Source organism: Drosophila montana, unplaced genomic scaffold (assembly GCF_035044405.1).
Source record: "Drosophila montana isolate Dmon_TW-CO22-7 unplaced genomic scaffold, ASM3504440v1 contig_3217_1, whole genome shotgun sequence".
Lineage (NCBI taxonomy): Eukaryota > Metazoa > Arthropoda > Insecta > Diptera > Drosophilidae > Drosophila > Drosophila montana.
The window spans coordinates 2,113,541-2,140,582 of record NW_026998097.1 but is presented as its reverse complement, the minus strand read 5'-3'; the positions used below and the strand labels follow the sequence as shown (position 1 = coordinate 2,140,582).

Below are 27,042 nucleotides of genomic sequence, written 5' to 3'. Positions count from 1 at the left end.
AAAATCGTAAATAAGGGCGTTTCGCATATTAATGAAGATTTAAAGGCATATTGGCTGATCTCCTTCACTTGTGCTTGCAGAACCAATTCAGCGATGACTCATGTGCTAATGCATATTTCTTGTACTTATCGACAGACATTTGATGTATTGCTTGAAACTGACCTTTTGGCCTGGCTTATCTGTTACCAATTTACACGATAATACAGGGAAAGTAAAGAGACAACTTTGACAATGATTCATTTGGCGCATGGCCTCGAATTTGATGTCAGTTGCATAATCAACTTAGAGCCTTGTTTTCGCCATCGAGGCCCATTTGAAGTGTCTTTATTTGCGATTTGACATCAAACAAAGCAAATAACGAGCGTGGGCAGCAAATTCAATAAATGTTGAGTGCACTCAAACATTTATTCAAATCTGATATGAAATTAAAGTTGTCATAAGACAAAACGTGGCTCATTTGAATTTTGCCTCTGTCGCTGACTAATTTCCTTAATAAAAAAACACAAACAAACGAATGCAAATATGAATATATTCATTCATTCATTGAAATATTGTCGGCTGCTGTATTTGATAAATTAATATTAAAGTGTCTTTTTTTCTATTCAGTACGTTTAATGGCTGAAGATGATTTAATGCGTCGTTTTGGTTTTTTATTTTTATTTGCCTCATCTCAACTTTCACCTGGGCTCGTTTAAGTGAAATTGCTGCCTAATGACTGAGCATTTCTTTTAATTAGAAGACTCATCATGCGAGAGTATTTACAATAAACATTTCCCACTGCCGAACAATGGGCGGAACCGTCAGGTTTGTTGAACCTGTTCAAGTTGACAAGGTGCGTGCCAAGGGGCAATGCACAGAGTTATTTTATTTTATTTATTTTTTTTTTGTTACCAACTGTCAAATGAAAAAAATGCATCCGACATTAATCGCATCGAGAAATGAAGGATTAAAGCCGGATTATTTTTCGAGGAACACGTTTTTAAGATGGGCAAAGATTTCAGATAATTTTAATAATAATAATTTAAAAAATATTACAAAATACGTTTTTTTTGTAATTTATTGAATTACAGCTATAATTCGCAACCGGTTCTAGAGCTCAATGTGTCAAGTTCTTGGCCAGCGAATGGCTGAGAAACGCTTGTCAAGTGTCTTTTCTTCTTCGTCTTCTTCTTCTTGTGCTGTTTGTTGTTTGCCGGCCCGAAAACACATATACGAAATGTCACTCGATAAATCCAATTGTTTTGCATATACGTTTATGTATATATGTATATAGGGCTGCCGTTATTTTGACATATCTGCTTTGTCATTGCGGCCATGAATCACCAGCCGAACGAACACCTAAAGGTCCAGTTTGGGTCCACTTTGGGTCCAGCCTCGCCGGACATGCCCCAACAAAAAAAAAAAAAATGCATGCCTCACCGTGCAACGCGTTGCAACTGCAGCGAATTAATTTATCAACATTTACCGCTACAATGTCAACGCTGCCACAGCAGACAGGGGAGAGAAAAGTTCAGCATTAAAAGGCCATAAATTGTCCAAGTATATATATACAAATCTACCTCTCTCTCTCTCTCTCTCGCTCTGTCTCTCTTTTGGCAACTAACCACGCTGGGCAGGCAGCGTTCCAAGAAGTTGGCAAGACAGTCGTCGTCAGTCGGGCAATTTGATCTGGCCAAAACAGTTTTTTGTGTGTTTGAAGAAAACTCCCGACCAAAGTTTGATTTATGCGTCGAGATGCTCAATGGGCGATACGATGGCAACGGGATGAAGCAGGAGACGGCTAACCAAAAAAAAAAAAGGAAAGAAAGAAGAAAAAATAACCCAACTAAACGGCACGACTACCAAACGCGCCGTGTGCCCGCCGGACAAATGCTGCATAGACATAAATTATAAGCCATGGCTAAGTAGGAAACTCTCAACTCAGCAGCAGCAGCAGCAGCTGAGTACAATGGTAGCTCAGTCAAATAAGCAGACACAATTTTAAATATTACGCAGGGCTGCAAGCGCTGGTTCGGGCTATGGTTCGAACCAGCTTTTTGCAAGTTGCTGGTTCAAACTTAGGTTTATTGTCATATATTTTCAAAATTTGCATAAAATCAATTAGTTTTTCTTTTACATTCTCATATACGAGATGCGGGCTAAATTTGAACTCTGCCCAAAATTGACAAATATGTTTAGATAAGTGCCATGATCGGGGCAATATTATATATATTTACTTTTGAGCTGGGTCATTCACAGAAGTTTTTCACATTGGTTCCGGTTAAAGATTCGGTTCAAAATTCGGGTTTTCACTCACGTAGTTTTAGTTGTTCACACTTCTCGCCATATTTATGGAACTCGTATCACTTTTGGAACTTTCTAGCATATTAAAGACTATCAATAGATTTCTATAAGCAATTTAACATATTCGTCTCCATTGTATAGAAATCATTTTTCCGGCGTTATAGTTTCTCTTTCCATCATATTGTTTACAAATATTTAACGTAAGTTTACAGTTTATCCAAGAAGTAAACACCACCGCACACACACACACACACACACACACACACACACACACACACACACGCACACTTCCTGGCTCGGGTGTTGCAAACTCTGGGGGATTGTCATGTTGGCTGCCCCATCGAATGGCTCCTTGGCTACCACGCGGCAACATGTTGCATTCACGTCAATGTTGCGCCTTTGTCTCGTAAATTTTAACATTTTTATTATAAAACCAAAATGTGCTTGTTGTCGGTTGTTGTTGCTGTTGTTGTTGTTGCTTATTTTTTCACACAATGCGCGCGATTTATTTTGTATGCATTTCCAAGCTGAAATTGATTAATTACAAAACGGAAGAGCTGGCTGAGTTATCGATGGGCAGCTGCTGCTGCTGCTGCTGCGGTTGCTTTAAGCCCAGTTCCAGTCCCAGTTAAAGCTAAACTCAAAGTTAAAGCCAAGCCAAGCCTTTGTTTTCTATGAACTCATCATTTTTCAAGCTTAATGTTATATTATTACTATTTTTTTTTTTATTATTATTATTTACATTACACAAAAAGGCAACACGCAACTTTTGTAAGTCACGGCTCAGTTGGTCAGTTTTATTTATTGTTCTATTTGAAGGCCGCTGCTCAAAGTTCCAAGCACAATGAATTATCGGAATGACACTGAACTATTGAACCTGCTCTACTTGCTGTACTGTTTATTAGGTACAGTGGTACCTAGCTAACTAGAACGATTCGTTGATAAAGTTGATATTCAATTAGGAAATTCCAATTTCCCAGAAATAAAACCTAATAAAAAACAATATGCAACAATTCTAAACTTGATGCTTTTGGATTAATAAATATTAATACAATGTTCCCAACATTAGGAATATATTTAATCTAATTAATTATATTTAATTAATTTCTGACAGTTTTAATTTTGCAGAGCGCACTGTACTCATATTTAAGTATAAGTGAATTCTGACACGTTTAGGAAAAGAATTTTTAGGAACCCAACGTTATATTCCCATTTGCTTTATTATTTACTTGTGAGCCATAAATCTAGCTGACACTCTGACAGTATAATTGAAAGTAGGAAAAAAAAAAGATCAGGATGCGATTAGTTTCCTATTTCTTTTGATATTTACTTGTGGGGCGTGTCTAAAGATCGCTTAAAATGTTTACTCCAAACTGTTTTGCGTCTGGCGCCAATTCAGAGACATCCACTTGGAGTGCAGTTGGCGCCGGATCTTCAATTGCACATGGAATGCAAAGAGCTGAATGCCAGCCCAAAGGGGCAATTGCAGTCTGCAATTTGCAAGTTCAAAATGGGGTTTTGAATCTCTCGCGGCAATCTCGTGTGTATACGAGTACTGCTCCATTACGAAACTGAAGTTCCAACCCAAAAAAAAAAAAAGAAAAGAAAAAACTGTCAAGCAATTAGTTGAAATCGACTCGCTAGATACATGTACAAAATATCATTTTTAAAACTCATCTGAGCTGTGGTTGTTTTGATGCCGCCACATGTGTCGCCTTTTTACGACGCTGAGCTACTTTAGTTCTATGGAATTTTGTTTTTTTAATGAGCTATTAAAATGTTTGAAGTCTGTGGACCATATACACAATGTCATGGAGCTTAATGTGCGAAGAGAGACAAGTACTAAAGGTTTAATGACAGCGTATTTTCATGGTTCTGTTTGTAAATTGTGTGCAAAGCCTTAGAAATAAATATGGCATGAATATATAGAGAAATTCAAGCTAAACCTGGTTGCTTTTGGAATGGGACAGAAAATTCTTTTTTTTTACATGTTTCATTTGGTTTCCCTTTTTTTTTATTTTGAAATATACCTAGTATATGCTTGATCAGAGGGCTTTTTAGTCCTGGCAGTATATTTAAATACATAATATTTGTAAGAATTCAAACATCTCTCAATTATTTCTTTCTGTTTTCGTCAACAAAAGATCAAATTTAAGTGCTTTACTTTAATAAATTGTTTAATTAATCTATAAATTGCACTTCTTTCTTCTCTTTTAGGTAAGTTTCACACGCCTTTTACTTCATTTTTATCGGCCAAGGAAGTCAAACAAAAGTGATTAGTAAGTTGTGCTTAAGCGATTTTTAGACTTTGTATCCCTTCAAAGGCCACATGAATGTATGTTAAATATTTTATCAATTAGTCAACTTTCTTTGAATTATTTACATAAATGACTCAGCGATGCTGTCACTCCAGCATTAGTCAGCTTTGAAGCCAATCTATCTATCTATTTATTGGCTGCTTAATCCGAGATATTTCATAATCGTGCGTATTTAGTATTGTTACCCATAAATCTATCTTTTACAAGTCGGGCAGATCTATATCTTAAGCTCTTTAGGCATTAGCTTCCATTTTATTTAGTTTTACTTTTAATTTAATTGAATTGATTTCTTTTTTTGTTGTCATGTTGCTTTGCCAGCTCATTAAACCTAATTAGGAAAACATCGAATGCGCTTTCAGAAGCCAGTTCCATTTTGAGATCCTTTGATTAATTGGCTAAGTTTTGCGCATCAGCGCACAACAAAGGAACTGAGCCTTAAGAAGTTTACCTGATTTATTTTTGGCTTCTGATACAAAATTCATAATTCAAAATCAAATTTATGTTTGCACAGCTCAATTTTTGCCCAGGCAACAAAAACAAAAGAAACTGTTGACTCTTCTTAGAACTCAGACAGGGTCTTTCTATATACATATATATATATACTTTGTATATATATTCAAACATATTTAATAATCGTCGGCAAAGCTACAAAGTCTGGCAAGTCGCAGACTTGCAAAAAAAAACAAAATTAAGCAAACTTCAACTGAAAAGTGAAGCGAGCTTCAAAAACTTCGCTCAAGCCCAAAAAGCATTGAAAACAAACGCAGCGTATTTGCTTTATTTGCAATAGATACAACCTGAACGTTGTGAAGATACATTAACCTTCGTGTTTTCGGTCGTTTCGACAATTCTGGTTGTTTTTGGTTGCGCAAATACGACAGCGACAGCGACAGCGACAACGACGACAGCAACTTTGTATCTAAAATCAACAAGTTCACAACGAACATGAAAAAAGATAAAACCTTTAAGCCTCAGGCACACACACACACACACGCTCTCATTCATTGTCAGCCGTTTGCTTAGACAACAAACAAAAACCTCAAAATAAAGAGAACAACCCAGTGAAAACCCCAGTTGACTGACATAAAACTCCACAGACACGTAAATACTAGAATACGACTCAAATATAGAACGTAACTCGATCAGATAATTTAATTTTGTGACACTCTAGTGAGTCGCCCTTTAAGGGTGGGCACGAGGGAGCGAGAGGGGGAGAGAGAGAGAGTGAGGGAGTGCGGAAAGTTCTTTGGCTTCATTGGTTTGTTTGACTAAAATTAAAGTTTGGATTTACGAATGAGTAATGTGTTCGGAATAACGTGAAATTGATCCCCAGTTGGTCAAAGCAAAGGTCTGAATCTTATTTCAATTTCTTTTATTAATTTTTGAGTAATTTTTTCTATACCCTGCGGCCATTATAATGTTTAAAAGGGTATATCAAAGACATTAGGATCACATTAATATACCTGTTCAGCATCAACAGTTCTTCAGACACTAGAAGTTTTTTCGATATTGTATCGATAACTCGCACCCATATCCCCAAAATTCGATTAATATCGATTTCCAGTACCATGCTGCTTAAGATCATAGTGAAATTCCATCTTTTTAAATTCTTAAATAATAAATTTAGTTAGTCTATAAAACCGAATGAGTTCAAGGTGTGTGCAAAAATCGATAAATATCGATTTCCAGTTCCGTGTTTCACCATTTAAAAATTCTAAAATCAAAAATTAAGTTAGTCTCTATAACCGAAGGAGTTCTTCGAGATTTCTGCAGCAATTGCCAAGCTTCGTCTGATTGTTCCACATAAATATCAACTTGTAGCAACTGGCAAATGTAAATGACAGCAATTTATCGAGTTGCTGGCGCAAATATTTGATGACAATCTCACATGCAACTGCTGCAAAGTGCCTTTCACCGAGGCAACACTTTTGTGGCATCCGTGAAACATGCCCCATAAATATCCGCGCGCCACCACCACCAACTATCGTAATTTGGTTAGCAGCGAGTGCGAATGCTGCAATTCGATTACCACAGGTGAATTGGAGGCCATGAGTAATGCAAATGGAACCTGGACACTGGAAATTGATACCTGGCTCACTTTGAACTCGAACAACTGCAGTTGAGGTCGTTGAAATGGGAATTCAATACAAACGTATTCGGTAATTTAGATGATATTTCAGCTGGGATTGCAATTTCAAAACAAAAGGCTTCGCAAAAAAAGATATATCAATATTTGAGATCCGAAAGAATACTCTAGCCAAAATGCAGCAGCTGCAGAGCGAAATTAAATATTAGTAATATTATATACTCTAACCGATTCCGACAATTGAAGAGGAATCGTTATAATAGATACTTCTTTCTCTTCTATGAAAGATAACTTTAAATAGTTAAGTGCAGCAAAAGTTAGAAGTTCAGGGTTTTAGTTCCAAACATGTAACCAGACATTGCCATGGCGACGAATCTCCCCGCCACAACCGGATCTCCTAGACAACAGCAAACAAAAATTTAGCCGGCGATTTTTAGTTAGAGAAACATTCAATCGATTCTCCAGCTAAGCGCCATGCAGTACAGTTGGCTGCCACAGGAACGGCGCCAGCTGAGGATAAGGGAGAAACCTCCTTTGGTTATATCGCTGCAGCGCTATGCGCGGCTCCAGGCGAATGCCGGCCAGGCCGACAAGGAGCAGCAGCGGCAGAAGCAGCGGCAGCGTCAGCTTTACGAGGAGCAGCTGCGTCTGGGCGGCGAGGAGCTGCTGCGTCGCTTCGGCGGCCGCAAGCTGTGCCCCACCGAGGAGGAGCAGTGCCTGAGAGACCAGCTGCAGCAGCAGGCAGATCAGCAGCTGGCCAAGCAGCGTGCGCTCGAGGAGAGCGCAGGGGTGCAGCGCGAGGAGCAGCTAAGGCAACGGCAGCGCATCGAGAAGGCGCAGCAGTTGCTGGAGGAACTGCGTCCGGGACCACGGGAACTGCACTGCGCCAAGCAGCAGAGTGAGGTGCTCCGCGGCATCATTGCCCAGAGGCAGCTGCAGGCACAGTTTGCGGCGGCAGCGGAGCAGCAGCGCACGCTGGACAGGCGCAGCTATAGCGAGCAGGTGCTCAATGGGCTGGAAGAGGCGCAGTTGCGTCAACGGGAGCGACGCCAGCAGCTGGGAGAGCACAAGCGCGACCTGCTCAAATCCATCGAGCAGCGGCAGCAGGAACGCAGCGCTGCCAAAGCGGAGCAGCTGGAACTGGCACGCCAGGAACGGCAGCGCAATGAGCTGCAACTGAAGCAGCAGCTGGACAAGGAGCGCGCCGAGCAGGCGGCCAGGGTGCAGCAGAGGCGCCAGCACACGCTGGCATCCCTAGACGCAGCCGAGCAGCGGCGGCAGCAATTGCAGCTGCTGGATAGGGTGGAGCTGGCGGTATGCGAGGTGCACAACGAGGCGAAGGCCAAGCTGGACAGCCTGAAGATCGATCTGGCCAAGCAGCGTGTGCAGCGGCGACTGCAGCGCAATGAGCAGCTGGCCAAGGAGCTGGCACCGCGGCTGCACTACAGCGCTGGCGAGGATCAGCTGCGCCACGAGCGACAGCTGGCGGAGATGCGACGAGCGCACAGTGTCGAGCAGCAGAACGCTCGCCAGCGGCGGCAGCAGATCAAAGCCGAACGCCTGGCCATGCAGCGGTCCGAGCAGGAGCAGGCCGAGGCAGCCAAGCGGCAAGCGGAGGCACAACGTCGCGATGACATGGACAGACGACTGCAGAACGAGCTGATTCACGTGCAGTTCAAGCGGCAGCAGCGCCAGGAGCAGCTGCGTCGCCAACACGAGCTGCGCGCCCAGCTGGACAAACAGGAGCAGCTGCGTCTCAAAGAGGAAGCGCGTCCGACCACCAATTACAATCGCCTGGCGCAGCTGGAGTGCCTGCGCGAGGATGCCCACTTCATGGAGTACGCCCATCGGCTGATGACCGCGGCGCAGGCCAAGGGCTGTCCCCTCAATCCATTTGTGCGCGTCCTGGACCAGTACAAAAGCCAGAATCGCATTGGCGCCGAGGTGCGGATACCAAGGCATCTGATCACCAAATTGACCATGGGACGACGCACCAAAGGCGACAGCTCGGCGGACCGGGAGGAGACCAAGGAACAGACACCAAATGAGGAGGAAGAGTACAAAACGAGAATCGAGGAGAATCTCAAGAAAATTGAAGCCCTGCTGCTGGCAGAGGCAAAGATGAAAGACGAGGCGAAGAACTAAGAAATGGGAGTGCGAAAGCATGTCCTGAATCAAGGCTGGAACAAAGTACAAGCTATTCATAGAGCGCAACTTTTCATGTTACCCCCAGTACATCACGCTGATTAACATTTGAAGTTTTTCGGAATAAAATATATATATATTTCTTACAAAATCAAGATTTATCTCTAAAAGCTCTTAAGAGAATCATTTGAAGATAAGCTCATTTGAAGTTTAACGAGAGAGAAGGGCTAAACAAAAAAGTTGTATATGCAGGAACCTACTTTTCGACCAATAGTTCGTATGGCAGCTATATGATATAGTCGTCCGATATAAATAAGATTTTGCATAAATGTAGGGAACATGGTGAAACTTATAAATGGCGAGTTTCGTCAAGATATCTTGAAAAACAAAAAAGTTTTTCATACAACAACTACACCGATCGACCTATATGATATAGTAGTCCGATGTGGATGGGATGCATATATATGAAAGGCATAGTGAAACTAATAAATGCCGAGTTTGGTCAAGATATCTTGATAAACAAACAAGTTGTTCGAACAAGAACCTACCTTTCGACCGATCGTTCCTATGACAGCTATATGATATACTGGTTCCGACATATGTACTGCGTGCAACAGAAAGAAGACCTTCTGCAAAGTTTTATAAAGGTAGCTTTAAAACTAGTTCGCATAGAAACAGACATAGGGACAGGCGGACATGCCTATATCGACTCGGCTGTTGATACTGATCAAGAATATACATACATATATACTTTATGGGGTCGGAGATGTCTCCTTCAAAATTATAATACCCTCTGCAAGGGTATAAAACTGATTACATTTAGCTCCCTAAATCTCTAATCTCTAATTAAAATATGTAACTGCAATATTTTGATTGATTTCTCCCCTTTATACACTTGAGTTCTTCAGATTTGCATTTTTAAAATCGATTTATCTATTAATTGTGATATTTTGTGAAAAATGTCAATTGTTTGGCCAAAAATGTTGTCATTATTTTGATTAATTAGCCAAGTTAGCGCTTGTTGACAACTGTCAACGCAAATGGCAAACATTTTCCCCAAATGCCATTCGCGATGGCTTAATTATGTCCAAAACTTATGTCTTGACCATTTTGCAAGCGCGCTGCAACTGTTCGCTGTGAATATGGTGACGGGCTTTTTGTGATAAAAAAAAAAATAAATAAATGTGGTTAAATGGGCGCAATTTACGGGTGTACTCCATAGTGGATAATAAGAACTGGTCTTTGGTTGTCAAATTGTCAACTCATTTCCTGATCGCTGCCGAACCCCCAAAAAGGGCATATACACACAACAAATCTGTTTGGGCACGCTTCATTTGGCTCGCATTCAAATCCATTGAATCGTATCTGTATCTGTATCTGTAACTGAAGTTTCAATAAATTTAATTAACACTTGCCTGCGAATGGGCACTAAACAAATCTTACAATGAGCTCTTTATAAACCCAAAAACTGTGCGCATTACAAATAAAAGTCAAGTGGAACACTGAGGCGTAACCATTAGGCCCTTGAATTGGGTCAGTGATTTAACGTTGTCTACCTCCATGTAGAAGGCCCCACCCAACCCAATGAGTAAGGCCTACAAAACAAGCACTAGCTCATGCCGAAGGCGATAAAGGTAAACTCGTTACTCATATCTATAGGGTATGGCACTTGGAACCACGGCTACTTATTAAAGCGGTCAGTATGGTTTGAAAGTAAACTTAATGCTTATTAATGGCCATATAGTTATAACATCAAGTGCCTGGAATCAGTTTGCAAATGCATCTATCTAAAATGTAATCGGTGCTATGTTACGCACGGATATTGTTCGATATTCTACTGAAAGTGCAGTAAAATAAATGGGGTAACGTAATAATGCACGGGAATATTATGTTCCCTAAAAATGTTACTGAGATTATGATCCAAATTCAATTGAATCTTTAAAACAGAAGCAATATTTATAAAATTTATAAAATTCAAGCAATAGACAACATCTTTTCTTAGGTTACAATGCATGTTAAGTCTAGATATTTGGCTTCAATGCAAACTGTAAAATGTATTAACATTGCGGGTGTTCTTTGGGGGACAAGATGCTGTGTGTGATTAATTCACCCATCAATTTTGTAAGGTAATGTTAAAGTTAATGTTAAAATATAGGGGATTTTTCTATGGTTATAGTTTATGTTATGTCTCGATATCTATGTTAAGTAGGGAATTCATTTTAAAAATGCCTCTGTTAAGTGGAGAATTAATGTTAAGTACACATGAATGTTAAGCTTAGACATGCATGTTAATTTTAAAGTTAATGTTAAGTTTCATTTATGATTTTGCTGTTAAAAGTTTAAAAAGATTTCTAGTACTTATACTTTCCCATGACTGATTATTGTTTTCAACATTTTGATAAATGTCACAGAGGAATTATTAATACTTAACAATGCGTAATGGGTTTGTCATAAGTTTTTGAACAATTTAAATTTTATAAACGACTTAGTAATGCCTTACCTGGAAGGGCTTCTCATTACAGTCGAGAACTAATGTACCCAACAACTTACCAGCTTAGCAATCTTATCTTATCTGAGGTAATTGATTCCCCATAAGCTTCAGCTGATGGAATTATATACTTTGTATATGTATAAATATAAGTCGGACTGCAGTAGTTGCCAGCAACTGCAATTGTTGCTATTTCACTTGAACGTCAAGTGTAAATGACAGCTCTAAACAACTGGACAACAGGCAACAACAAAAGCAACAAAAACAACCAACAGGCAACAGGCAAAAACAATGCTGAGAAGCAAAACTGTTTTGCACGGCCCGACGCGGTCTTCTTGTGGTCAACTGTGTTGTCTGTGCCTTGTCCCTTGTCCCTTGTCCGGTGGCTCTGGGCTGCTGTTGCTTGCCACTTGAATGACTTCATGTGCCCCTGTCGGAAAACTTGAAAAACTTGTCTTTGTCCAGAGCTAGAGTCCACGGGCAGTGTCTGAACCAAAGCCATAACCACACGTACTCGGACTCGAGAGACAGCCAGGTGAGGAGCGAAGAACAAGCGCAATGATGGCGACTGGGACAACAAATGAGTGCAACTGTTTTCTAGAACCAACTCCACCATGCAGTCCAGTTCAGTTCAGTCCAGTTTTTCAGAAACAGACCAAAACAGAAAAAGAGAAAGAGAAGAAAAACCCAACCAGAACAAACAATGTCCACTGACTTCTGGCTCCAAGCTCCAAGCTCCAAGTTTGGCCAACAACAACACGGCGACGGCGACGGCGACGGCGACGACTTCTTCTGCCTTCGACAACAACTTTGTATCTTTCGCAGATCTTAACTGCGTCCCCAGAACGCGCTACCATCGTCCACATTCGCCAGCTGTCTGTCCGGACGGACGGACGGTCAGTTAGGGCAATTAACATGCAATTAAAAGACGTTTCAATCTAAACAACTTTAGAGTGTAGCGTACATATTGCCACTTTGCACGGCAGACGCACACACGCTCGCACACACACTCGCACACACACTCGCACACACTCTAAATGTAATTTAAGTATCGTAAACACTTTTAAGATCTACCCTGACAAGCTTTGAAGCGCCGATTTCCATATCTACAGTGCCTCTCTCTCAATGCAAAATAGGTAGCCACAGCCAAGCTATAAAAGTCGATATATAAACAAAGCTTATGTTTTGGCTAGTTTATCGTGAGTCTGTTCATAAAACTTATACACTTTTTAAGCTTTGAGCATTGATTCATGAATTGGACTGGGCCAAATTAGAGAAATGATTTGTCTGTAGGAAAAAGCTGAAAACTGCAAAGCAAATTGTCAGCTTCTTAAAGCTTCTCGACTAAACGACTGTCAATCTACGTATTTAAAACATAAGCATAGAATAGAATAGAAACAAGTTATTAAAAAGAGTAAAGAAATTTGTAATCGAATATAGATTATTAAGTAGATGGGGTAAAGTGAAAGTTATCGTAAATTACAGATCAGGTGGGTAACATTTTTGGCCAGTCTGGAAAGCTTTATAAATATCACCAAATATCTAAACAATTTTTTATTACATTTTTTTAAACACTCAAAAATTGTAAGCTATAAAAATGTTCATTGGTTCAGTTCACGACTTCAACCAACTCTCTGCACTTAGTTCCGGTTCGTGAAACCAGATTTTCACATCCGTTTATTCATATATTTTCAAAATTTTAATAATTTATTTAATATTTTAATTTGTTTTCATTTGCCCGATGTTTTGAAAATATTGGAGGCCAAAAATATGTTCATATGCAAAATGCGGGCTACATTTGATCTATACCCAAAATTGACATCTAACAAATTTGGTTAGATAAATGCAATTTTTGGGTCCAAAGTTATTTGTACTTTGGTTTGTGATCTTGCTCAAAAGTTTTTACTCTTAATTCCTGTGTTTTTTTCAATTGCTTATTATTTATTTATTATTTTATTTATTTATACTATTATTTATACCTATTTCCCATCATCCAAAAAAAGCCTCACCTTAACCCGTACCAAATCATTTTTGCAGGTTCCGAATTCGAACCAGTTCGGTTTAAGCTCGGCCTTAGTTGTAAATGAAGTTCTAATCTTTACTATGATCGCGATTAAAAAAAATTTGAATCAGGAAGTTTGACTTAATATTTGGGAATAATCCCTGACTACATCCCTGACTTATTCTCTCAGTGTACATATTTAGTCTAAATATTTATTTTTATAAAAATCTTTTACATATTTGATATATCTATCTAATGCAAGGAGAAAGATAATCAATTGATAAAGATGAAATGGATTGTTTTAGAATTGAGCTAATTTCTATTAAACTGTTCCACTTTTCTTAACAAAGTGGATTTTCTCTGAGAATGTTTTCTTATTAAAGATAATTTTTTCTAATTATTATTAATAAAAGTAGCTTAATTAAAAATTCAAATATTTATGATCTAAGCCTAGCTAACTTTGACAAGTTACAAGTGTTGTTTGCCTGAATGTTCTCTTTCGCCACGGCAATTTACAATTGTGATTATGTGAATATTTATACAAATTTACTTCAGAGTTGTTTGCTACTCAGAATACTTTTGCGGGTTATGTCATTTTGCGTGTTAATAGCCCACAAGAAAAACAACAACAACAACAACGATAGCGTTCATAATTTTAGAAACCAGACGTAGACTTGGCTTGCCCGACCCTTTTTGAGACTAAAGCCCGACATCAAATTGAGGCTTTTGTTGATTTTTGAATGCGTTTCCATTTTGTGGGGGTTAAATCAGTTGAACTTTTAATTATGTCTGTTTCGTTATCAATTGAAATGTTCTGGACTCTTTTTAGTTTCGGTATGTACACAATTCTAGTACAGACAATTTCATAAGTCGTTCTATAGCATGATTATCGTCATGTTACGTATTTGTCAGCCACGTTTTCAATGCCAACCTGCTCACGTTTTAGACGGCAATTTGTTGGCTATTCGAATTGGATACGCTCTAAAGAGCATAGCGAATTGCATATGTGCCTATTGGGGTTCCATTATCTCGAACATGCGCCTTACATCGGTATTGTCAGACACACCTGAGGTCTTGCTGTTGTCGTTGTTGCTCATGTCAATTTTATTAGTGGTTTTTCAGTGTCATTTCAAGTCTCTTGTGTTGTAGTTGCTTCATTAATAAAATGGACTTTTAAGTGATGGTTAGCAGCATGAGAAATTATTATGCATATGCTAATGGACTCAGCTCAGAACTAAAGAGTAAGAAACATGTCAACAAAATTCAAACTTTAACTAAATGCTGAAAACATTGTGATTTATGAGTTATGTTCTCTTCTTTTATGTTGACCTTTAACTTTACTTATTTTAAGGAATTTTAAAAGAATTGACAATTGATTGAAACAAGCTTGAAAACCTCCATTTAAAAGGAAGTTGAGGGCAAATATCTCTCGTAATGATTTAATCATTTTATTTATATCAATTTCGTCTAACAAGCCAAATTTGAGCTGTCAATCAAGAAATTTAAAAGTCAATTCGAGTATTTCAACTTCTGGAGTGAAACATTTCATAATTTCATATCACTTTTTACTCGTATCGCCAATTCTGGGTTACAAAACCCCAAATCAATCAATCAAAGCGAATTAAACAGATACAAAAAAAAACAATATTGGAAAATATAAGATAAAAAAAAGAACATAAAGCCGGAGAGTCGCTGTCAATCACACGCTCTATTTACAGCAAATTAAAAGCAGCAACAACAAAAAGCCGGCGACCATGTAAAACAAAAATATATGTATAAAAAAAAAAAAAAAACTGGTACAAAATATTGGTCAAAATATTTACAAACGATATGCCACGCCTCAGCAGAGATGATTAATGAGGCGCAGACGGCTTAGAAAGCGCCTCAAATGAGCCCCATTATGACAATAAGAATGCATAGGAAATTTTATCGGCTGGTTAGAGTGTTAGTAAGTGTTGCATTATGCTTAATGCTGATGCCCCAAGGCGCTGCATGCCCCTTACCCCTCCCCCCATCCCTATCCCCTAGCCAGTATCAAGTGGCGCCCACACGCGCTTCCCAAGCCGAAAACTCATTTGTATGCAGCTCATCGCCTCATCGCCTCATCGTGAAGCGATGGCAATCGATGGCATCGCGTAACGCGCCACCAGCCCAATGCCGAAAGCTTGTCAATCGAAGACCCAATCTGGTCTGGTCTGGTCTGGTCTGGCCTGGGACTGGGACTGCGACTGGGTCTGCATTTCTAAGTCCATACATAGACGTGGACATGGCCGAGGCGCACGCGCGTTCCCACAACGTAATTTATGCAAATGTATGCACAAAATTGAGTAAAAAAAATCTATATATATAAGAGTATAAGTATAGATTTTATAATTTGTTTTCAAGTTTTATGCCGATAGGCAATCACTTCCACTCTAAGCCGCTTTGGGAGCTAACTATACGGGGACACATATGTGACGCCTCATTAGCATAATGGACCCAAACAGCAGCCGAGAGATCGGTAGTCGGCAGAAGCTGGGCACAATAGAAAAAATGTAAATTGAAACCAAGAACGGTAGGAAATCAAAGCCAAAGATCTCTTAATGATGTGAAAAAATCGTATATATATTTGACAACCAAAACAAAAATATTGCCACAAGCGAAAAGCCGCAGTCGAATCGCAGTCAATTATTAGATGCTCAAGGCATCAATAATTTGGCATATTTTATAGCCAGATAAATAAAAAAATAAACTGTTAAAAGTATATTAATTGAATCGAAATAAACGTAACCATGAGGAACATTTTGGCACTCCTCCTGAGATTCAAGTAAAGTTATAATAAAAGATACTATAAATATGTTTATATGCCGTCTTAGCCATTATCATTTGGGTAATCATTATCGAGACATTTTTGAAATAGCTTAAGACCTGTTTGAGAGCTCTCTGATTTTGTAAAGATCTGTAATCAGATATTTATCAGATGTAATTTTTACTTGTTCAAGATATAAATCGTTATATTGATATTCAGACTGAAATTTCTTCCCTCGTACCGGAACTGAAGTCATTTATTTAAATCAATATTGTTATTGTTAAATGTTTTTTTCTTTTTATAAATATCCAAAAACCATAAACCATTTTTATCGCTTAATCATCCACACAGAAAAGCAGCCAAACCCATAACAAAAAACTCGAAACCAGATCGCCCAGCACAACGCAAGAGATCTCGACCTTGTGGCATTAATTTGGCCATAATTGGGGTATTTCGATAAAAATGCATAGTTAAATACTATATAAAATTATAATCTGTGCAACGCATTTATGGGCCTAACAAGATGCCAGGTCTAGGTTTTTTCCTTGGACGCCGAGCTGTTGATAAAAATTAAGTAGATTGAAATTAATTTCACGCAATTAAGTCGCTAATTTGAGATTTGAATTTCTTTCCAAACAAAAGCCGCACAAATTAAATGCTCATTTTCATTGAAAACAAATTAATTTTGTCCAACACAAAATTTAACAAAAAAATGCTAATTCGCCCACAAAAATAACGCAACAACAAATTGTGAAGAATTTTTTGTAGTTTCGTTTTTGTTAAGAAGCTAAAAATCATTTGCCTTGCAAATTCTGAGTGTACAATAGATTTATGACCATATCTTAATTACTTTTTAAGTTTTCCAGGTGTCTAGATAAGCGTGAGAAAGAGTTGAGCGAGGGAAAATTCCACTTTTAGTTGAATTTAGGTATCAAACAAATTATTTAGATTAAAAGATGCTTTTCTTGAACATTCACTCTTACCATTTTTGTCAATCGACCCATTTGTTTAACCCATCAACAGCTTTTTCGTTTGATTTATATGCTTTTGACACCTGCTCAAGCTACATTTCACCTGCTTTGTAGAAGGCGATTAGAGCTAAACAAATTGCCAGACCAAAGCTGAAATCTCCATAAATAACCGACAAATTCAAAGAGATGCACTGACCACTAAATCAACCACATTCGATCTGCGTTGCCAGCTGAATCCAATATCAATAAAACAGCTAAAAATAGCTGAATATAGTAGAAAAAATAGCTAGAATAGTTGAAAATGCCTTTATTATAAAAAGTTCCTTTTTAGCTAAGCAAATAAATAAAGCACCTGCAAGCATCAGCTGGTTATGGTTGACGACCACTGAAAGTAGCTAAACTTAGCTAGTTAATGGCCAGATTGGCTACACTGCATCCGACCCGCATTAGCTAGCTGGAAACTTAACTGATCGATGACCGATGCCAATTATGGTCAGCCCGACGCGTGGTCCACAGCCGCGACCCACAGATGTGCAGTCGGGGTCCGGTGTCCGCGGCGTTTGAAGATTGTTTGTCAAAAATGTCGCATAAATGCTACGTGAAACGTGAACTGAATGAGTGAGTGAGTGAGTGAATGAATGAGTGAATGAATGAATCAACTGAGTGCGCTCCAGCTGGGGCGTATTTAATGAATGACAACTGAGAGTGGCCGCGTTGTCTGCGTTGTCTGTGCGTGGGTTAATCCCAAAAAACTTAAGCACAATTTGCACTAGTAAAAGAAAAGTAGTAATGCTCAAAACGACAAACTTAGAGATACCCTGTAAATTGAAAAAGAAGCATGCAAGCCGAAACCACGTTAATGATTTGATTAAAGTTTAAGCTGTGAACTGAAAGTTGAACGGAATCAGTTGCTAAATCCTACCTGAACCTAAAATTTCTGCAAAAATTGTTTAATTTCATTAAATTTTCGATAAATTAAAGTTTGTGAACATAATCATCTAAAATTTATATTGAACTGCTTCCAACGAATAAACGAAATTCTACTTCCCCTCAAGTTCTTAAAGAATCTGAACTTAGCAAATGTTGCTGTTGAAGGATTCCCTCAAAGGGAGGCGCCCCTCACATCCCTGCGACCTACCTACACATGAAATTTGACTTTATTAAGCATTGTCTTCAACCCCTTTCATTCCAAATATTCCATCATTGAAAATACTTCAATCTAAATACCATTTAAGCTACCAGAAGAACTATACCCTTATCCCAGTAAAGAAAATAAGGTTCGGTGGAACCCCGGAGCATATCTTTTATATACAGGGTATCCAAATAGTTAACAATTACGTCCTTGAGTTTGGGCTCATGTCCTGGTTAAATTAAATTCTCAGAGAATGATATTTAACTAAAGGCAATATAGTGTATAGACAATATGTCTTATTATGAACTTGGCAAATGTTGATGCTAATAGATTTTTATATGCAGGGTATCAAAATAGTTTACTAGAACTGCCAGGTTGACATCGGGGCTCGAGTTTGGGCTTAAGTCCTGGTTCAGTTCTTAAAGACTCTGAGTAAGCAAATGTTGCTGTTGAGGATTTCTATTAATACAGGGTATCCAAATAGTTAACAAGTACGGCATTGGAGCTTGAGTTTGGGCTTATGTGTTTCTCTCTCTCTCTCTTTCTGTCTTCCAATAAAATTGTCACTTTTCATTTGGTTAAGCGTATTTCTTGTATTTCATTCATAAAGCCTACGCGCAGCGGAAGTGCCATTTGATTTATGCATATTCGCATTTCGAGTTCAGTTGCGTGTTTTTAGCTTTTTTTTTTGCAAATTTCCGGCCAGCTCGCTTTGACACACATTTAAATGTGCAGCTTAAAAGGCGATAAATATTAATTTACTTTATTACACACTCGCACACGCACAAATTGAGTGTGCCGCTAATAAAGTCATTTCATATTTGCCCGAAGATGTGTCCATAGAAATGTGTGTCAACAATTTTATCGAGTGTTCAGTTTGTCGTTTTACCTTTCCGGGAACTGGGTCAATGCTAACAGATAAAAGAACTGCGTTATTTGATACTTTAGTTTCTTTTTCTTGCATGGTTTAATTTGATTTGCATGTTTTTTGTGTTGTTTTTTGGTAAATGTGTTGGCTTTTGATGAGGGTAGGAATACGATAAGTTTCGAGTATATCATAAAAGATGTGCTGATGTGGGCGCTGCTAGGTTAAGTTTAGAATATTTAAGGAAAATTCAGAAATATTTCAAAGATATCTGTCAGTCTATATATCTAGGTATCCCCCATATATCCAGCTTTATATATGTATGAGGATTTATAGAATTTTTTGCATTTTATAGGCTTATAATTCCCAAAGTGTTTAACCCTTAATTGGTTACAATAATTCTTATCAAGAAGCATTTTAAAGAGATGTTCTGCTTAATACTGAACTCTTGTTTTACACATGCTATTCCAGCAAATATCTGTTAGTTCTAGCGAAACGAGACTTCATCAAGCCGAACACATTCCGGAATCAGGTACATTTCATGTGCCAATGTCAGCTACCGACTGAACCGGAACAGTAGATAAACACCGCCGATTCCACTGACTGATTATTGCGGCAACATGCTGCGACATTCTTCAGCGTTTTTTATCTGGCTAACGAGTTGTTGCCCGTTTGTGGCAGTGTCTGCCAAGTCGGTGACACTTGGCACAAAGCATGGCAAATGCTGCAAGAGTTATGAAGTTTAATGGATTTTCCCTGAATAGGGCTTGTGCCACAGCCAACTGTTGATATCGACGTCTGGCTACGCCTCGTTTTTCCAGTCACAGTCTCTTTTTATACCCTGAACCCATTAAAAATGGGTAAGCAGGGTATTATGTATTTGTGCAAATGTATGTAACAGGCAGAAGGAAGCATCTCCGACCCCATAAAGTATATATATTCAGCATCAACAGCCGAGTCGATCTAGCCATGTCCGTCTGTCTGTCCGTCCGTCTGTCCGTCCGTCCGTCCGTCCGTCTGTCCGTCCGTCCGTCTGTCTGCCCGTATGTATGAACGCAAGGATCTCAGAACCTATAAGAGCTAGAGACTTGGAATTTTGGCTGTAGGTCCTCCTAGTGCCCGCGCAGATCGAGTTTATTTCCGATATTCGATATCTTGCCCCGTTTCCAAGTAATCGATAATAATCGATATCCTGTTATTTGAGCAATTTCGGCAAATAATATAAGCTAGAGTCACCAAACTTGACATGTAGCTTCTAGAATAGTAAATATATATCAAGTATCTTTCATTTTATACCTATCGCCTGTCGGAAGAAGAGGGTTCAGGGTATGCCCTAGTCGGGAGCTCCCGACTAGAGCCTCTTACTTGTTTTTATTTTGCCTCCATGGACCCGGGGGCTACGCTTAGGTAACTCTTCTCGTTCACGTTTTCACGAACTGAGAGCGCATCAAAAGGCAAAATCTCACGAAATTTGCCAATCGAGCGACCATTTGGGTTATTTATGAGCTGCGATTTGTTTGCAACTCATTTAAACGCCGAACTCTTAAGGGTTTATGACACTTTTTTTTTGTTGTTTAAAACCATTTTCTGTTTCTCAGTTGCACTCAAAAACCAACCAATTTCGCGCTTAATTTAATTTTTAAAATGTCCCTCACCTGCCTCCCGTTTCTGCTTTTGTTTGGTCTTTTTTCTGCACATTTCTTTGTTTTTTTATAAATTATTTAACCGCAGTTCGCACTTTCTACCTTTCGACTTTCTTAAAATTCATTCTGCCAAAATGATTTATGATCGTATTCAGACTTTTCGTGGTCGCTCTCTGGCACAGTTGAGTGAATTACAATGACTGCCAAAAATTAAATTTTACCTAAAATTGAGCTTTTTTTAGAGTATTTTTTTTTTATATATTTATTTGTATATTATAATTGAAAATATTTTGTTGTTGAGCTGCGTTTTGCTATTGTTACACTGCAAACAAAGTATTGTGCAGTTGCATTTTAGTTAGATTTTTGTTTAAGTGCTTTTCAATGTTAGCAGCATCTTTCCAGATAATCTCCGATTTCCTCTACGTGCCCATAATACATGCCGTAAGAGTTTTTCCCTTCGAGTATCCAAGCAAAACGAATTTTTAATTTTAACTGTCGATTTCAGCCATGCAAAAAGTTCTGCTGAAATATGCAAATCGAATGCATCTATCATATGTAAAGTGTGTGAGTGTGTGCTTGCGAGTGTGAAGGTGTGTGTGAGTGTGAGTGTGTGTTTGTGGTGTATGTAATTACAGACTTGGCATGGTCGTCCCACTTCCGACGCGCTGGGATGCTGACTCATGCAGGCGACCATGTCGATGACAAACATAATCCACACAAACACACACACACACACTCACGCACACACACGCGTAATAGACACGCCAATAAATACAACCGCAATAAAGCCAACCATGACCCACGCAAAGCCCCAACATCAGGCGAAGTCAGTGTCTAAAAAGAGTTGGAGACTAAAAGAGAGGGACTCAGAGAGAGAGCGGGAGAGAGAGAGAGAGAGAAAACTTGAATGTAAAACAGTTTTTTTTTGTTTTTGCTGCCCACGCACTGAACTTGAAAATGTTTTACCGAAACAATGCAGCTATTTTTACACTTTGCTTTCAAATAAACAAAATCGACAACAACAAAATTCACAAAACCAATTAAAAGGGCATACAAAATAATAAACTGAAACCTGACCAAAGATCAAAAGTAATTTTGTTAAATCTCAGGCAAACAAAGAAAAATCGTTGTACTGGAAAATGTTTCATGTCATTGCCAGATTCATTTCGTTTTTTGCGCTCAAATACCCTGTAAAACTTTAGACGGTGCTGCTGACTATAGAATCTATGGGCACAATTTTCAATACTTAACTTTAGGTATTTTTCTTTTACTTTTTTCACAATTATTATAATGTACAAAATCATCTTTAGGGATTATATTAAAGTTATGATTATTTGTATCTATAGGATATGTTGTAGTCGCGTACCAGTTAATTTCAGATTCTTTTGTGACTTGTGCTGTTCGCGCTTAAGTTTAATTGAGGCTGCAAATAGTTGGCCGCTGGTTAGCACTGGAACATGGTAAATGGTAAATGGTAAATGGCAAATGGACCATGGTCCGTTGGGTGCGCACTTCAAGCCTGAATTGTTACGGTCGAGGTTTGTGTCTAGTCTGTCAATCAATTGTAATGAATACGCATATTTGTGAAACTCCATCCAGGGTGTGTGGGGAGCGTGGGGAGCGGGGTATGATTTGCCCAAGCACTGCTTCACTCTCGGTTTATGACGGCGTTCCTCCAATTAACCCTGAGCTGTCTGGCAACGCTGTTCAAATTGGCAGCCCTGACCTGACACATCGAATTTCCAAGTGACACTTTTTGGCCAGCTTGACTTAAAGCATGGCAAAACTTCAGTTCTCTAGTTATAGACTAATTAAGTGCAGTTGTTAATTTGGGATTTGTTTTGACATTGTGCAAATCAGACACAGCGTAGTTCTTTTTACTTCTTTATTGTTCGTCGTGCAAAACAGAACTGCACTCTCTCGTACACAATAATGTTATATCGCGTTGTAATGTTAATGCTTATGTTAAAGTGTGTGAACGACAATGTTATATGGGACTAAGTGATGTATGTATGTGTGCTATGTGTGTTTATCCTGCTACAACATGGACTACCAACTCCTACAGAAGTTTATGCTCTTTCTGATTTGTCAGTTTTTTAATAAAATCTTTTATAGAATTATATTTGGAAAACCTTCAAGCTGAATTCAGCCCGTGACTCTTGCTTTATTCAGCTCTATTTTACGATTTTTTCAGCGAACTTTAAACAAGTTTTGCCAGGTATTTAACCAGAAAATATAAAGATGGGCAGGTTTCTTTGTAAGCATAAATAGTAAACAGTCTTCAGCTGGTCAGACTAAGGGCTAAGCGCAGCCAAGAGAACAAAAGCTGCGACTTTTAATGCTAATAAGCTGTTTTGAGCTTTGCTGTTATGATATCATAGATCATAGCTCAAGTTGAAGTCTTTTCAGTTATAGGTGTTGGCTGAATTATAAATAGAAATAAAGAATAACTATAGTTAATATATTTAACAAGCTCTTTCGCTGTTATTCACGTGTCCCACTTCGACATTTTCCCTTTTCTGCATAGAATTTTCTCAGCACATTCCTGCCTTGTAATTTCTGAGAAATTTTCCAACGTTTACAATTTGCAACTATCCCTATTAGAACACATTCCGCGGCATTCCCTGGGAATTGTGTACAAAGTGCTGGGTAGTTAAATTCTCAATTTAAAGCCGCGAAGACAAACCGCAAATTGAATTAGGCCCCAATGCAGCCGCAGCAAGAAAAACTTGTGTATTCAAAGTAATTTGCAAAGAAATTACATAAAGGAAAACAAGTGCCGGTGCCAACAGGCACACACACACACAACACACACACAACACGCACACACACACTTAACGCCCACATGCGATCCAGAGCGAGCGCAGGCCGCGGTTTGCCAATTTAGCTGAAATAAAACGCCCACATGAACTGCACGATGTCTGCACCACTCTGCACCACTCACTGTGGGGGCAAACCGGCAGCCCAATGCAATTCATTCATTGAACCAAAATAAAAATAAAATAAAATAAAATAAATACAGCGGAAAATTCAAATCAATTTGGCGCAAACCGCAAACCCCAAGTATCCCAGCGATTCGCATAAATCTAATAAAAAACAAAATATGTGTGCGGCGCATGCGTAGCGCGCAGCTGGAGGACGGCTCGAGAGGGGGCTCCCCCCACTTTTGCCCCGCAGTAGCTGCATAATTTTGCAATTTAGATGCATTTCCCAGCGCATTGTTTGAGTCTGAAACGAGTACATTGACTCACAGGCAGAAGACACTCCGTATAGAGCAGGAAATTAATCTGCTTAAAATCCATAAAATAAGCACTAGAATTATGCCTAGGAATTGCTTGCAATATCATAATGGATAATGGTTATGTATGTAGTTCAAGCGGAAAAGAAAGCAACTTTCGGGCGGAAAAGTCTGGAAGCCAGATCCAGCCTGTATATATAAGTACATATAAGATCTTCAACAGGAAGTCTTTCAGTCTGACATTAGAAATTAACAGGATATGCAAATTTTCCAGGCAGATTAATAAATACTTTTGAAAAGGACGTTTATTAAGTATTATATAGAAATAGATTAAAAAGATATTTATGTGCGGTCGATCAAAGGTTAGGAATTAATTAAAGTAAAAAAAAACTTGTATATAAATATATGAAGCATGTTAAGGACTGTTACCTCAGTGCGAGAGTTACCAATAACTTTTGCAGGTAAAGCCTGTTATAAAGTTAACTATTTTGCGGCTTCCTTAATTGTTTCTGCTCTTTTCCAAAGTTATTTCCTATGGAAGTCTTCTCGACAGGGCCCTCCACAGCCTGTTGCATGCATGGCCCTTATTTAGCATGCCTTTATTTGCCCTCTCATTGTTGTGGGTATTTGCGTCAATTGCTGGCCAACTGCTAGACAAAGGTACCCCAGTTGCAACCCCAACTGTTTGCGGCACGAACATTTGTCGGTGGCATCTGCCGCGCTTGCGCTTGACAAGCGACGCGCCAATTGTTCGGATGACATTTTGTAAATTGTTTTTGTGGCCACAAAATGTGGGCGAGAGGGTGTGAGGTTGTCCGCGAGGAAATGCCAAAGACAGGGCGCACTTGTTGCCACAGCAACTGTTCATAATTTGAGCCGTGTGCCACAAGGGGCAAGGGCCCGACTGCGGTCGAGGGTTGCAAAAATTTGCATGGGCACAGCTGCCCATTGCCAGAGCGGCACCTTGTCCACTTCTGCTGGCTACGCTTACGAATTCCCATGACACCGGTCGAAAGTTCAAGCTGTGAAGAGTTCAAAGTTTGTGCCGCACGATAAGGCGGCGGCAGCAGCACCAGCAGCAGCAGCAGCGGCAGCGGCAACAGACAACAACGTGGGCTGTTCCTCCGGGGGCCCCCAGACTGTGCGTCGTGGCTGTGGCTGTGGCTGTCGCTGGCAGCTGGCGGCGGCCCACGCGGCGACTGCGCAGAGAACCTGGCGAAACTATGTAAAAAACGAGGAACGGATATACGAGTGTAGTCGACCATCAAATACCCTATCAGCTGAACAATATGGAATATGAACTGCAACAAGTATACCTCTTCTTGTCAAGCAGTAAAGAGTTTAAGCGTTGCAAAAGTATATATTTGATCCAGGCGTATCATGTTCTGTTGATAGCCAGCTAGGGTATCGCCTGAAGAAAAAATCATGAAAAAATAGTTTGGCTTTTGATTTGCAATAAATAAAGGCAAGCAAAAAGGAAAATAGCTGGCAGACTTTGTGTATTGAGTGTTTTGTCAAGTGGGCATGAATGGAGGCCCAGACGCAGATCGAGCGGCTGCGCTTGTAATCCACTTTACGACGACCGGACGTGGTTCTTGTTGGCGTCGTCGACTTCGCAGTTCCCACTCACAACACAAACAGGAATTGCAGCCTGGCACTTGGCTGGGCTTTTCAAATAGGACGTTGAATGCTTCAGAGTTGCAAAGGCCTCGTGCAATTTCCATATTTTATGGCACTGTCAAGAGGGGGTCATAAAAACCCATATGAAATCCTTCCCGATGTGCAACGTGCTAATCATGTATTCTTCTTCAACAAGTTGGCTTTCCTGCTACTCCCTGAAAGTTCAGAACAAACTCTTTAAGTAGTTTTTAATAGAAAACTAACTTATTATAAATTTAAAGCAATTGTTTTGGTAAATGTTTCGGTTTCAGTTTATAAAATTCCTGAAAAGCTCACTTTTGAAAAGAATCAAGTTCTCTTGTAGAATTGAGTGCCCCATGGAAATCATTATAACTGCTTTTCTCAGCACTTTGCTGCCAAATTGTAAACATTGCAACTGCGTCAACGAATTCTGCTGCTGATTGTTGCACACATTTTTACATAATGTTGACACAGAAAGACAAAGTGCTAATAGAAATAATAAACCAAGCGACCAAATTAAATCAATTAGAGTGCAGCCAAGCGAAGAATTCCTCCGATTGCCTCTTGTGGCATGCAGCGATGCTCAGTGGCTTATGGCAGCTTGATGTGCCCGGCGCAGGGGCAGGGGCAGGGGCAGGGGAGCAGGCGCAGCTACCGATGCAAAAGATAAATGCGAGATATCAAGAGACGACTTGCTGCAACCAAAGATTGGCAGTTACAGTCCGGGGGAACCACAAACGACATTTAATTGACAGTCACAATTTATGCAAACGGTTGCAAAAAATACAACAACAACAAAATAAATATAAATAAATAAACAAGTGCAGAGCTCTGCAAGCCGTAATTGTGACTGTTAAGCGTGGAAATTGCTTTGACGTGGGGCAAACAAATTCAAAAAAAAAAAACAAAAAAAGGCCAACAGGCAAATCAAACTGAGTGACAATATTTATGCATAGCATCTGTGCCGATTTGTTGGAAAAAACTCGAATGGGTTCTAGGATTATAAAAGTAAAAATCTTCTACAATAAAGATGCATAAAAAAGAAACAAAATGGATGATAATTTACATTTTAGAGATTAGATTAGATTAGATTTGTAGATCATATGTGTAATATATCTATTACTTACAAATCTAAATTCATTTATATAATGTACATTTTCTTTCATTTTGTTTCCTTTCTTTGCATTTATTTGCTCCTACTTAATAATTTATATTATAAAATAATTTGATAATATTATTATTAAAATTAAAATTATCAATGATTATATTAGTTAATTGTTAGTTAAATGTACTTGAGCAGATTCTTTAATTTTTCAGTAACTTTTCTCTAGCGTATATACGTATAAATATTTCTATTAAAAAACTTAGAAATATTTCCTATTGATATTCGCCAAAGCTCGACTGTCACAATTTTAATTTTAATTTAAATATCGCTTTCTTTA

The 27,042-nt window shown here is 39.0% G+C and overlaps 2 protein-coding genes across 6 annotated transcripts in view; both read left to right on the top strand.

Moving 5' to 3' along the window:
• Window positions 1-27,042, top strand: part of rols (rolling pebbles) — a 66,524-nt gene that overhangs the window by 15,755 nt on the left and 23,727 nt on the right. The gene's annotated exons all lie outside the window — the stretch shown is intronic.
• Window positions 7,162-8,832, top strand: LOC135433322 (trichohyalin). Its single transcript, XM_064689339.1, has one exon. The coding sequence runs from the start codon at window positions 7,162-7,164 to the stop codon at window positions 8,830-8,832; it is 1,671 nt and encodes a 556-aa protein (XP_064545409.1).